The 13,286-nt window shown below is 38.4% G+C and overlaps 1 protein-coding gene across 1 annotated transcript in view; it reads right to left on the reverse strand.

Moving 5' to 3' along the window:
* The window catches only part of HIBCH (3-hydroxyisobutyryl-CoA hydrolase), a 125,859-nt gene that overhangs the window by 59,365 nt on the left and 53,208 nt on the right, over positions 1-13,286 (reverse strand). The window contains exon 7 of the mRNA XM_026454401.2: positions 6,786-6,864. Coding sequence (XP_026310186.1) covers positions 6,786-6,864 — 79 coding nt within the window. The remainder of the gene's footprint in view (positions 1-6,785; positions 6,865-13,286) is intronic.

Raw genomic sequence — 13,286 nt, forward strand, 5'->3', positions numbered from 1 at the left:
GGTTAGATTGCCGCAGACTGCTGTGTTAGCAAGGAGGGAGGCTCCGTGGGCGTGGGACCCTCCCGGCCAGGTGTGGGATATAATCTCCGGTGTGCCGGTGTTACAGCGCAGTATTGGGGTGGGAGTTACCCGATTTTCCAGGTGTTGTGTGTCTCAGTTCCCCTGGCTAGGACAAGGGACTCCCTTCCCCCTCGCGCTTCCCAGGTGAGGCAATGCCTCGCCCTGCTTCAGCTCTCGCCGGTCGGGCTGCAGCAGCTGACCAGCACCGATTGTCCAGCACTCCCGAGTGAGATGACCCCAGTACCTCAGTTGAAAATGCAGAAATCACCGGTCTTCTGTGTCACTCGCGCTGGGAGATGGAGACTGAAGCTGTTCCTATTCGGCCATCTTGCTCCGCCCCCCAGCCTTGACACCTTCTCACACCATCCCCTTAATCCCCATCAGTGATCACATCTTATTGATTTCCCCTCTAAACTGTTCTCCACACAATAGCCAAATTTGATCTTTTTAAAACACAAATCCTTACTAGAGTCTTGCATTCCACTGCTTAAAACCCTTCCATGGCTGCGTATTTCTTCTGGATTAAAACAAACACCTTTATCAAAGTCTTCAAGGCCCCTTACCACTTTTTCCACTACATCCCTTACTACTCACTCCCTATACTCCAGCCACTCTGGTCTTCTTTCAGTTCCCTAACATTTCACACTCTTTCCTGCCCCAGAGCATTAGCAGCACTCTGCCCAAGTGGAAAAACGCTCCATCCTGACAACACGTTCTTCTCTTCCAGGGTACCACATTCTCTCTTTTTTTCCCCCTTGCCCCAATTCTGCTTCTTTTCAGTCTCCCTCACTGACACCACCACCTCTGCTTGACCTCTTGCTCACTGTGCCTAAGCTCCATATTAGGCTATCTCCTCTTTCCTACATACACATTTCCCTTAACTCCTATGACTTTAGATAGCATCTGTACGCTGATTACTCCCTGCTATATGGACTGCATTGTGTCCTTTTAAAAAGTCCTATGTTGAAGCCCTAACCCTGATGTAACTGTATATGGAAGCAGGGCCTTTGAAGAGGTAATTAAGGTTAAGTGAGGTCATAAGGGTAGGGTCCTAATCCAACAGGATTGGTGTCCTTAGAAGAGGAGGAAGAAATACCAGGGATGCATGTGAACAGAGAAAAGGCCATATGAGGACAGAGCAAGAAGGCAGCAGTTTATAAGCCATGGAGAGAGGGCTCAAGAGAACTATCTGCTGATACCTTGATCTCAGCCTTTTAGTCTCCAGAACTGTGAGAAAAAAAATTTCAGCTGTTTAAGCCACCAAGTTTGTGGTATTTTGTTATGCAGCCCTAGAAGCATAATATACTACGAAATCAGTCATGTCTTTTCCCTTGAATACCGAACTCTTAAATCTGCCACCTAAACAGAACCACATGGATAATAAGTATCTCACATTTAACATGGCAAAAGTACAACTATTGATTCACAAACCTCCAACTACCTGCTCCTTCCCTAATCAGCCTCATCCATCAAGTAGAACAAGCTAAATACCTTGGAGTTACTCCTGATTCATCATACCAGCAAGTCAGTTAAGCCCAAAACATGTTTCAGATCTATTCACTCTATTCAACTCTATACCTCCACACTACTCCAAAGCCAAAATCTCTCCAGACTATGCTGTCCAACAGAACTTTCTACAATTGTAGATGATTTCATCATCTACAATGATGAAATCTATAATTTCTGCTGTCCAATAAGATAGTCACTAGCCATATGTAGCTATTAAACACCTGGAATATGGCTGGTGTGACTGAGGAACTGAATTTGTTTTCTTTAAATTTAATTAATTTATATTAAAATTTTAAAAGCCACTTGTGGCTAGTGGCTATACAGTATTGGACAATATAGCTCTAGACTAATGTAATAACCTATTATCCAATCTCACTGCTTCTACTCTGCAACCCCTACAATCCATTATCCTCAAAGCAGCCAGAATCATGGTACTAAAATATAAACTAGATTATGTCATTGCCTGTTTTATACTCTTCCACAAATTCCCATATTTAGGTTTAAACCTTAACTCCTCACCAGAGGCCCCCATGTACCCTTTTGAGAGCATGTTACATCACTCCTGCCCTCGATTCAGACACAGATTGCCTCCGTTTGGTTCCTTTAACAGGCCAAGTGCATTCTTACCTAAGGGTCTTGAGCTAACTTTTCTCAATGCCACAATATTCTTCTCTCAGTTCTTCATGCAGCTGACTCTTGTCATTCAAATCTCAGCTTAAAGGACAACTCCTCTGAGAGCATCTTTAATCATCCAATTTAAAGTAGCTATCTGGGAGACTTACACTTTGGACATGATAGAGTAACAGGAACCAGACTTATCCCCCTACCTGAAACAACTATAAAAACAAACACAATATATGGATTAATAGTGTTTTCAACACACTGAACATCAAGCAATAAAGAAAAGTGGTCTCTGAATATCAGAAAACAAGCAAGGTAAATCCTAGAACAGCTCCAACTTCATGCCTTGAGTGTGTTCCCAGGCCCAGTATAGTCCCTCATTTGAGAAGATGAAGCTAAGAGTCTAGGGAAACCAAGACAGCTAGAATTCCCAGAACAGAGTACCAGAGCAGAGAGAGCTGCAGAGAGAAAGCTCCGGAGGGCTAATCATGTTTACACACACACACACACACACACACACACACACACACACACACACACAGAGAGAGTCCATTCCTAAGCTAAGTACTTAAAAGAGACACCCTGCATTAGAAATGTGAAGAACACCAAAGCACATCATAACCAAATGGCCTGAAACATGCGATCAAGAGAAAATGTTAAGAGCAGCCAGAGAAAATACAAAGACACAGGAACAAAAATAAAGAAGAGAAAAGACTTTTTGTAGGAAATTAAATGAGAAGACAGTGTAGTAACATCTTTAAATTACTGAAATTAAAAACCAGAGTAGAATCTAATTCCATACCCACATCTCATACAAGTGAACTCAGGTTTCACCTGAGGAAATGAAAGAAGAGCAAACAAAATCTAAAATAAGCAGAAAAAAAGGAGGAATGAATACTGGAGCAGAAATAAGCAAAATAAAAAATAAATGAAAACAAAAATCTGTTTTTTTAAGATCAATAAAATTAATAAACCTCTAACTAGACTGATCAGGGAAAAAAAGAGAAGACACAATGACCAATATCAAGAATAAGAGAGCCAGAAATCTCTACGGAGTCTACAGATATTAAAAAAATTAGGGAATATTATTGTCTTAGTCCATTTTGTGTTGCTATGACAGAATACCACAGACTGGGGTAATTTAGAAAAAAAAATTATTTGTCACAGTTCTGGAGGCTGGGGAGTCCAATATCATGGTGCCAACATCACACGAGGGCCTTCTTGATGCATCATCCCATGGCAAAAGGCAAGGGTGAGATAGGACAAGAGAGCAGGAGGAAAGGGGGCTGAAGTCATCCCTGTATCAGGACCAACCTGCAAAAACTGGAAGAGCCCTCATGACCCACTCACCTCTTAGTGGTCCCAACTCTCAACACTGCTGAGTTGGGAATTAAGTTTCCAACACATGAACTTCAGGGGATATATACAAAAAAGCAATTATGAATAACTTTATGCTAACAAATTGACAAATTCCTTGAAAGGCCCTGATAACGGTTTGGCTCTGCATCCCCACTCAAATCTCATGTTGAATTGTAATCCCCAGTGTTGGATGAGGGGCCTGGTGGAAGGTGACTGGGTCATGGGGGCAGATGTCCCCCTTATTGTTCTCATAATAGTGAGTTCTCATGATATCTGGTTGTTTTAAAGTGTGCAGTACTTCCCCCTTCACTCTCCTGCCAACCACGTGAAGATGCACTTGCTTCCCCTTCATCTTTGGTCATGACTGTAAGCTTCTGGAGACCTCCCCAATCATGCTTCCTGTACAGCCTGTGGAACTGTGAGCCAATTAAACCTCTTTTCTTTATAAATTACCCAGTCTCAGGTAGCTCTCTATAGCAATGTGAGAATGGACTAATACAGAAAACTGGTACCAGAGAAGTAGGGTATTGCTATAAAGATAACTGAAAATGTAGAAGTGACTTGGGAACTAGGCAACAAGCAGAGATTGAAAGACGTTGCCTCTTCACTCTGCTGTTTTCTTTGCTGTGCTTCTAGAAGCATTTTACATGATGTAATTCTACTTGTCTGTGCACAGGCTTTGGGAGCCACCCCTTGCATCAGTGTAGACTGGATGTTGGATGGATTCAAAGGAAATTGTGTATTTTTGTTTTTGTTGCCTGAGCTTTTGGGGTCAAAGCAAAAAAACTATTGCCCAGATTAATGTCATATAATTTTCCCATATGTTTTCTTCTAGTGGTTTTGCAGTTTCAGGTTGTATGACTACATCTTTAATCCATTTGAGTTTTTTATTAAATATAATATGAGGTATGGGTCTAATTTCATTTTTCTGCACATGGATATCCAGTTTTTCTGACATCATTTATTGAAGAAACTGTCCTTTCACCATTATGTATTCTTCGCATCTTTCTTAAAAATCACTTGATTGCAAATATATGGATTTGTCCCTGAGCTTGCTATTCTTTTCCAGTGGTCTATGTATCCATCTTTATTCCAGTACTATGCTATTTTGATCACTAAAGCTTTGCAATAGTGTTTGAAGTCAGTACAAAGTCTCTAGCTTTGTTCTTTCTGCTCAAGATTACCTTAGCTATCTGCAGTCTTTTTTGGTTCCATATGAATTTTAGAATTGTTTTTTCTATTTTTTTGAAGACTGACATTGGGATTTTGATAGGGATTACACTGAATCTGTAGATCACTTTGGGCAGTATGAACATTTTTAAAATACTCTTCCAATCCATGAACATGGAATATAATCTTTTTATTTATTTGCATCTTCAATTTTTTTCATCAAAGTTTTGTAGTTTTCAGTATACAGATGTGTGTGTGTGTGTATGTGTCTGACATACTCTGGCTGTATTGCCCAGGCTACAGTGCAATGGCGTGATCTCAGCTCACTGCAGCCTCTGCTTCCAGGGCTCAAACCATCCTTTTACCTCCACCTCCTGAGCAGCTGGGACCACAGGCGCACGTCACCACGCCCAGCTACTTTTTGTTATTTTTGTAGAGATGGGGTTTTGCCATACAGATTTTACCTCCTTGGTTACATCTATTTCTAAGTATTTTATTATTTTTGATGTTTTTGTAAATGAAATTGTTTTCTTATTTTTCAAATAGTTTGCTGTTAGTGTATAGAAATGCTGATTTTTATGTGCTTTTATATCCTACAGCTTTACTGTATTTATTTATTAGTTCAAAGAGTTTTTTGTTGGAGCTGTTAAGAGTTTTCTACATATATAAAAGCATGTCATCAGCAGTGACAGTTTCACCTCTGCTTTTCCTGTTTGGATGCCTTTTATTTCCTTTTCTTGCCTAATTGCTCTGGCAAGGACTTTCAATACAGTATTGAATAGAACCAATGAGAGCAGGAATCACTGTCTTGTTCCTGATCTTAAATGAAAAATATATACCTTAATATCTAACTTAATTGGTAAAAGATTAAATGCTTTCCCCTAAAATCAGAAACAAGGAAAAAATGTTAACTCTCACCACTTATACTCAACACTGTATTGGAAGTTCTATTCTACGCAATAGGGCAAGAGAAAGAAATAAAAGGTATCCAGATTAGAAAGGAAAAAGTAAAACTGCTCTTACTTGTAAATGACATAATTGTCTCTTTAGGAATTCCAGTACAGCAGAATCGAATTCTATTCAATTCTAAAGCAACTAAAACTAGTAAGTGAGTTTAATAAGTCTGCATGATAAAGGTAAATACAAAAATCAACTGTATTTCTATAGACTGGTAACTAACAATTAGAACTGAAAGTTTTTTTCAAAAATATCATTAATATGAAATACTTATGGATAAATATGACAAAAGATAAGATCTATAAACTGAAAACTAAAAATCCATGCTCAGAGAAATTAAAGACCACTTACATAAATGGAGAAATATATCTGGATCACAGGTCTGAAAAGACTCGATAGTGTTAATTAAGATGTCAATTCTCTCTAAATTCATCTGCAGTCTTTTTTGTTGAAATTGACAAGTAACTCTAAAATTCATATGGAAATATAAAGAACCTATACAGCCAAAGCAACTTGGTGAGATACAAAGAACAAAGGTGGAACATTATCACCACCTGATTTTAAGACTTACTATAAAGCAACACTAACCAAGACAACATGGTGTTAACACCATGATTGACATCTACAGACAACTATAACAAAGCTACACAGACAATTCAGTGGCAAAACAATACTCTTTCAACAGTTGGTACTGGAATGATTGTATTTCCATATACGAAATAAACTTTGACTTATACTGATGATCCATACCCCTCACCATATACAAAAATTAACTTAAAAGTATCACATGAGAGTTTTGATCGCAACTCAAAACTGCACAGATCTAAAGGCAAAAATATATTCCCTTAATGATATTTTATCTATAGTGTTAATGTTTTATTTATAGTGTGCTAATGTCTCCTTTAATATTCTCAGTTTTGTGTTTTCAGATACAATTATTGAGCTAATACTGACTTCTAATTATCTTCCTATTTAATTTCTTTTTTAAAATCCTTTCATTGTTGTATCTCACACAAGATTCCTCAATTCCTTCAACAACAGTAAACTCTGAAACGTATCAAAAGATGATGATGCTAAAAGTAATTATTTAAAAAATTCTGGTTGTTTACCTATTGCTGTTTCTGGCATAGCAAAAAGACACTTTTCTGTAGCCACTCGAAATTGCCCATGGACTGAGAGACCAACTCCCTAGAGAAAAAAGGCAAAAAAAAGAAAGGGGGGGATTAAAAATATTGTTAAAAAGCAAACAAATTCACAAACATTACAAAGCAAGTAAATTATCTTTATACTCCACAGGAACTTGCTTCAGGGGATAGGTTGTTCCCACCTCCTTCAATTAACTTTGAATTCCACGAACAGCACATGACTATATTCCCCTTTATTAAACATTTACACATGAAGTCTGACCACACCCCCATCCTTGTCTGGTCATTCTCTTCCTCCACAGAGACACATAGCTATTATCAATTTGGTAAGTAACCCACAGATTTTTTTCCCTATGTATTTCTTATATTTGAACAAATGTATCTACTTATCTGATACATATTTTATATATAATAATATATACAACTATACATATATAAAATTCACACTCTATTCCATGGCCTACAAGGCTCTACATCACCTGGCCTAGCCTAACTCTTTGGCTTTATCTCCCATCACTCTTCCCGCACTCATTCCACTAGCCATGGGGCCTTCATGCCATTCCTCCAAAATTTTAAGCTTTTACAATTTCAATTAATCATAAAACTTCTAAGATAAGAAGACATACTAGAGAAGGCCACTGCCTGCTCAATCACTGTTTTTTCTCTAAGGGAATCTGCTCTGCCCAGAGACCTTTTTTTCCTTTCCCCAGGAGGGGCTGAACTAGGGATGGGCAATGGACCCAAGGGCAGCTAATGGAGACTAACCAGAATTCAGAGGCCTGGGGCACAAAGGGGCAGGGGTGAATTAGACAAGGTTCTTACTCCTAGGTATTTGAACTAAAACACAGTGCGCAGTTGTCAGCTGATGACAGGCAGTGAAGTTTAAAGGTCATCTGACATTTGAGTTAAAGATGACATGATAGCCAAGTAAAAGTTGTTACTATATGCGGTAGAGACAAAAAAAAAAAAAAAAAAAAAAAAAACCCTGAGAATGCTGCAGTCTATACAAGACAGAAGACAAAACAAACACATAAAAAGAAGCAGAGATAGAAAAATAAACACACAACTTAAATTTGCCTTATGCCCACACCTGCAGTCCAATTTTCAGGAACATAAGCAATGCTTATGGTCCCTGAACTTGTCTAATAACTGCCCCATTCTCTTTTGTGGATCTTTTTGAGTGAGTCTCTGTTCTTTCCAACTAAAATGTCTCTTCACCACATTTTCAGTTAGAACTAGACCCAGATCCTGTCGTCAGCAACACACAAGTATTTGGGCCCCCAGCATATATTCACTGAAATACTGCCCTGTGCTTTTTCCCTCCCAACACAACCTCCTAACACTGCTGTCCCTGACTAGCCATTCCCATCACATCTTCTGGAATCTTCATTCCTTTACAAAAGAACAACCTAACAGACCAAATTCTCTACAGAGGGTCCTCTCCACCTCCTGAACTCTATGGAAAAAGAAACTTAAAAGCCCCATATTACTTCACATAGAAACTACAGATCCATGCGGGGTAACTGATCCATTGATCCCATTCGTTATCTTGTATTACATACTATGTTTTGTTTCAGCATTGGCTGATAATAGTGAATTAAAGAAAATACATCAAGATATGAGGTAAAAAGTTATTAATGAAAAACTATTAGAATAAGAGACCACAGACAAAAGTATCATTAAGAGCCAATTTCGAAGCCTTTCAATAAAGATGAAGGTTCAGAATAGTCAAGCCACTTCACTTGAAGATACTAGGAATACGCTGAACCATTTCAAATGTAAAACCCTAATGGCAGATTCATAACTAATTTTTCTATCTTACATCAAAGAATTATAGGTTACTTGTAAGCAGTCCCCCCCTTAACTTGTGAAATTTGATTTTACATTTTATTTCAGCATTAATCTTAGCTGATACTCCTTTGCTAGATTAAAAAGGCTCCAAAGTCTTCAAGTTTTATTGTATTAGCTAATTTTTATACAGATTCATTCTCCAAATAGAATACTTTATTCCAATTCTTACTCTCCCCAAATACTCTCCCCTAAACCTACCAAACCCAGTAGTCAAATCTCATTTTTCATCAAGCTGACCACTAGCCAAATAGCTCAGTAATATTTGACAGTTGCTCATTCCTACTTTATGAAATGCTTTACTGGGTTTTGAGACACCATACATCCCTGTTTTAAAATCTAACTCATTAGTTGCTCTTTCATTTCTCCCTGATATCAAAGTGTTGATCTGCCACAATAATTAGATGCCATCCTTCTACTCCACTTCACCCTACCCCACTGAACTGTCTTGTCTACTTTCATTCCCTAGGAGATCTCTTCCAGCCCTAGGATTTTAAGCACCACCTAAAACACTAATAAATTATTTCCCCATCCCTGATTTCTCTACTCAGCTATTTAACATCTCATCTTGAATGTCTAATAAGTATCTCAACCTTCACACATCAAAAGTAAATCTCTTGATTTCTCCTTAAGTGTGCTCCTCTCTCTGTTTTCATCTCAGTAAATAGCACCACAAATTACCAAGCCGCTCACGTCAAACATCTCAGCATTACCTTCTTTCCTTCCTACCCCACAATGTAATCTATGAACTATCCTGAGAGCTCTAACTTCAAAATATATCATGTCCTTCTCCTGCCCAAAAGTCTCCAGTGACTTCCCATCACACTAAAATATTATCATGACTGATATGGTCCCATATGATCTGGTCCCCTTCTACCTCCCTGATTTTATAGTCTACCATTCCCCACTTTCTCACTTTCTCTCCAGTAAGCCACACAGGCTTTCCTTTTTTTTTTTTTTTTAACTCTCTTGATGTATAATATCCACTTAAAGGTACACAAACAGTAACAAATAGTAAGTTCACAAGCATATAGTTTCAATGAGTTAGCCCCAAATGAACACACTCATGTAACCAAAACTCAGATAAAAACTATCAGAAATTGCATTATGTACCCTGTCAGTCACTACACCCTCCATCCTTCAAGTAGCTACTATCTTGACCTCTAACAAAGGATTAGAGCTTTTCCTGGCTTAGCTAGATATAAATAGAATCACAGAATATATATTACTATCAGACTTCTTTCAGTCAACATTATGTTTGTGAGATTTTATGTTCTTGCATATAGCAGTAATTTGTTCTTTTTCACTGCATAGCATCCCTTTGTATGAATAAACAATTTGTTAATCCATTCTAATATGAATGGCTACTTGTGTTGTCTCCAGTTTTTGGCTATTGCAAATAACAATTCAGTGGCCATTCTGCATATGTTTTGGTGCATAAGTGCACACATTTTGGTGAGATATGAGTAAAAGTGTCAGGTCAAAGAGTTATTAATCAGCCAGGCATGGCGGCTCACGTCACGCCTGTAATCCCAGCACTTTCAGAGGCCGAGGTGGGCGGGTCACCTGAGATCAGGAGTTCGAGATCAGCCTGGCCAACATGGTGAAACCCTGTCTCTACTAAAACTACAAAAATTAGCCGGGCATGGTGTCATGTGCCTTTAATCCTAGCTACTTGGGAGGCTGAGGCAGGAGAATCGCTTGAACCTGGGAGGTAGAGGTTGCAGCGAGTTGAGATTGCGCCACTGCACTCCAGCCTGGAGGACAGAGCAAGACTCCATCTCAAAAAACAAACAAACAAACAAACAAACAAAAAACCTTTTGACTCATTCAACTTTAAAATATATCAAAATTTCCTAAGTGGTAGTACCAATTTCTACTCCACTAGCTGTATACGAGTTTGCTGTTCTACATCCTCACCAACACTTCAAGTTGTCTTTCACATTTTAGCCATTCTAATGACTATATATTAGTATTTCACTGCAGTTTTAATTTGCATATTCTTGATGATTAATGCAGTTGAGAGCTTTTCAGGTTTATTAGCTCTCTGGGTATCTTTGTGAAATGTCTAATCTTTTGCTGTGAAAAGTCTGTTCTAATCTTTTGCTCTTTTTTTTTTTTTAACTGGATTTTTGAATTGGTAGAAATTTATATATCCTAGACATGATTCCCTTATCAGATGTATACCAAATATGCTTTCAGTCTATGGCTTGCCTTTTCACTCTTTCAAGGATGGCTTGGAGTGAACAGAAGTTCTCATTCTTAACATATTACAGTTTGTTCACTTTGCTTATGGTACATTTAGTATATTAAAAATGTAAGTAATCCCTCCCTAACCCCTGGGACTGAAATTTTCTTTGTGAAAAGGTTTTTAAAGATTTACTTTCATTAACAGTTACAGATTATATAAAAATTTGACCATTTCATCAAAATTTTGAAATATATGAGCATAAAGTTGTACATAACATCCTCTCGTAATCTTTTTTATGGCTATGGGTTTTATAGGGATGTGCTATTTTTCATTTCTAGATTTGTAACACACTCTGCTTTTACCTTTGCCTTTAACAACTTGTCACTAAGGATTTATCAATTTTAATAGTCTATAAAAATAATTTTCAGCTTTGATATTTACTGTTTATTGATTTTAATTTTTTTTTTTTTTTTTTTTTGTATTTTGATCATTTCATTGTGATGTCATATAAGGTTACTGCTCATGTTGCAAACATTTGGGATTTCCCTGTTATCTTTCTATTACAGATTGCAACCTTAATTCCACTGGGGACAGAAAATAGATTCTGTAAAACTAATCCTTTAAAATATATTAAGACAAATTCCATGGCCTATTTTGGCAAGTGTTTCATACACACATGAAATGAACGTGAATTCTGCAGTTATTCAGTGCATGTTCATTAGGTCAAGCTTATTAAACAATGTTCATTCAAATCACATATGTGCATATAAAATATGTGCATGAAAATATACGTACTCAGTATGCCTTTGTTTTATCTGTTACTGAAAGAAATACATTTGAATGTTCTCTTTCTTATGATTGTGGTTTTACATATCTCCCCTTTTAGAGCTTTCCACTTGTTTACAAGATCAGTCATTTTTATTTACTTATTTATTTTGAGCCAGAGTCTCACCCTGTCATCCAGGCTGCAGTGCAGTGGCATGATCTTTACTCACTGCAACCTCAGTCTCCTGCGCTCAAGTGATTCTCCTGCCTCACCCTCTAGAGCAGCTGGCACTCTAGATGTGCGCTGTCACACCCAGCTAATTTTGGTATTTTTAGTAGAGATGGGATTTCACCATGTTGGCCAGGCTGGTCTCCAACTCCAGGCCTCAGGTGATGCACCCACCTCGGCCTCCCAAAGCTGGGATTACAGCCATGAGTCACCGCACCTGGTCACAAAATGAGTCATTTTTATTTTATTTTTATTTTTAATTAATTTATTTTTTTGAGACAGAGTCTTGCTTTGTTGCCCAGGCTGCAGAGCAGTGGCGCAACATCGGCTCACCACAACCTCCGCCTCCTGGGTTCAAGCAATTCTCCTGCCTCAGCCTTCCGAGTAGCTGGGATTACAGGCACCCACCACCACACCAGGCTAATTTTTTTATTTTTAGTAGAGACAGGGTTTCGCCATGTTGGCCAGGCTGGTCTCACACTCCTGACCTCAGGTAACCCAACTGCCTCAGCTTCCCAAAGTGCTGGGATTACAGGCATGAGCCACTGCACCTGGCCAAGATTAGTCATTTTTATTTTTATTATTTTTATTTTTAATTTTTAGAAGACCAATTCTGTCCACAGCGTATGAATGTTCTAGGTGAGGCTGGGGTGATGGGGAGAGTGAGGTGAAGACAGCATCTATAAATCTCATGACTTTGTTGTTGTTTTGTTTCGTTTTTTTGGAGACAGAATCTCCATCTGTCACCCAGGCTGGAGCACAGTGGCGTGACCTCGGCTCGCTGCAACCTCTGGGTTCAAGCGATTCTCCTGCCTCAGCCTCCCAAGTAGCTGGGATTACAGGCGCATGTAACCGTGCCCTGTTAATTTTTGTATTTTTAGTAGAGATGGAGTTTCACCATGTTGGTCAGGCTGATCTCGAACACCTGACCTCAGGTTATCAGCCCACCTCGGCCTCCCAAAGTGCTGGGATTACAGGCGTGAGTCACCATACCCTACCAAGATTAGTCATTTTTAAATGTTTGAAAATACCATACCAGGAGAGTTATTTCAGATAGGCAAAGGATTGTTCCTATAGTTTCTCTGTTTTAGTACTAGTGTCATATTGTTCACTATGGAACTCATTAAGTAATTCTGCTTCATATTTAGTTATAAACCAAGGCTTTTCGACAAGTACTTACAAAGTATCTTTCTGCAGTTGATTGATTATCAAGTATTGACTGCACTCAATAATCAGTGATCTTAAAATGGTAAAAAGCTGAATAAAGTTTGAAACAGATTGAGCTAAGCCTTATCTCCTAAAGAAGCAAAAATGGAAATCAAGGGCTTGCTAAGTTTGGTCCCTAAGGGCTACACCTCAGGAACTAGGATAGCCTCAATTCAAGCCATCATTCTAGGATGACCTAGAATTAAGTCCAGCTTCAAATTCTCTG

The sequence above is a fragment of the Piliocolobus tephrosceles genome, chromosome 11 (genome assembly GCF_002776525.5).
Source record: "Piliocolobus tephrosceles isolate RC106 chromosome 11, ASM277652v3, whole genome shotgun sequence".
NCBI classification, from domain to species: domain Eukaryota; kingdom Metazoa; phylum Chordata; class Mammalia; order Primates; family Cercopithecidae; genus Piliocolobus; species Piliocolobus tephrosceles.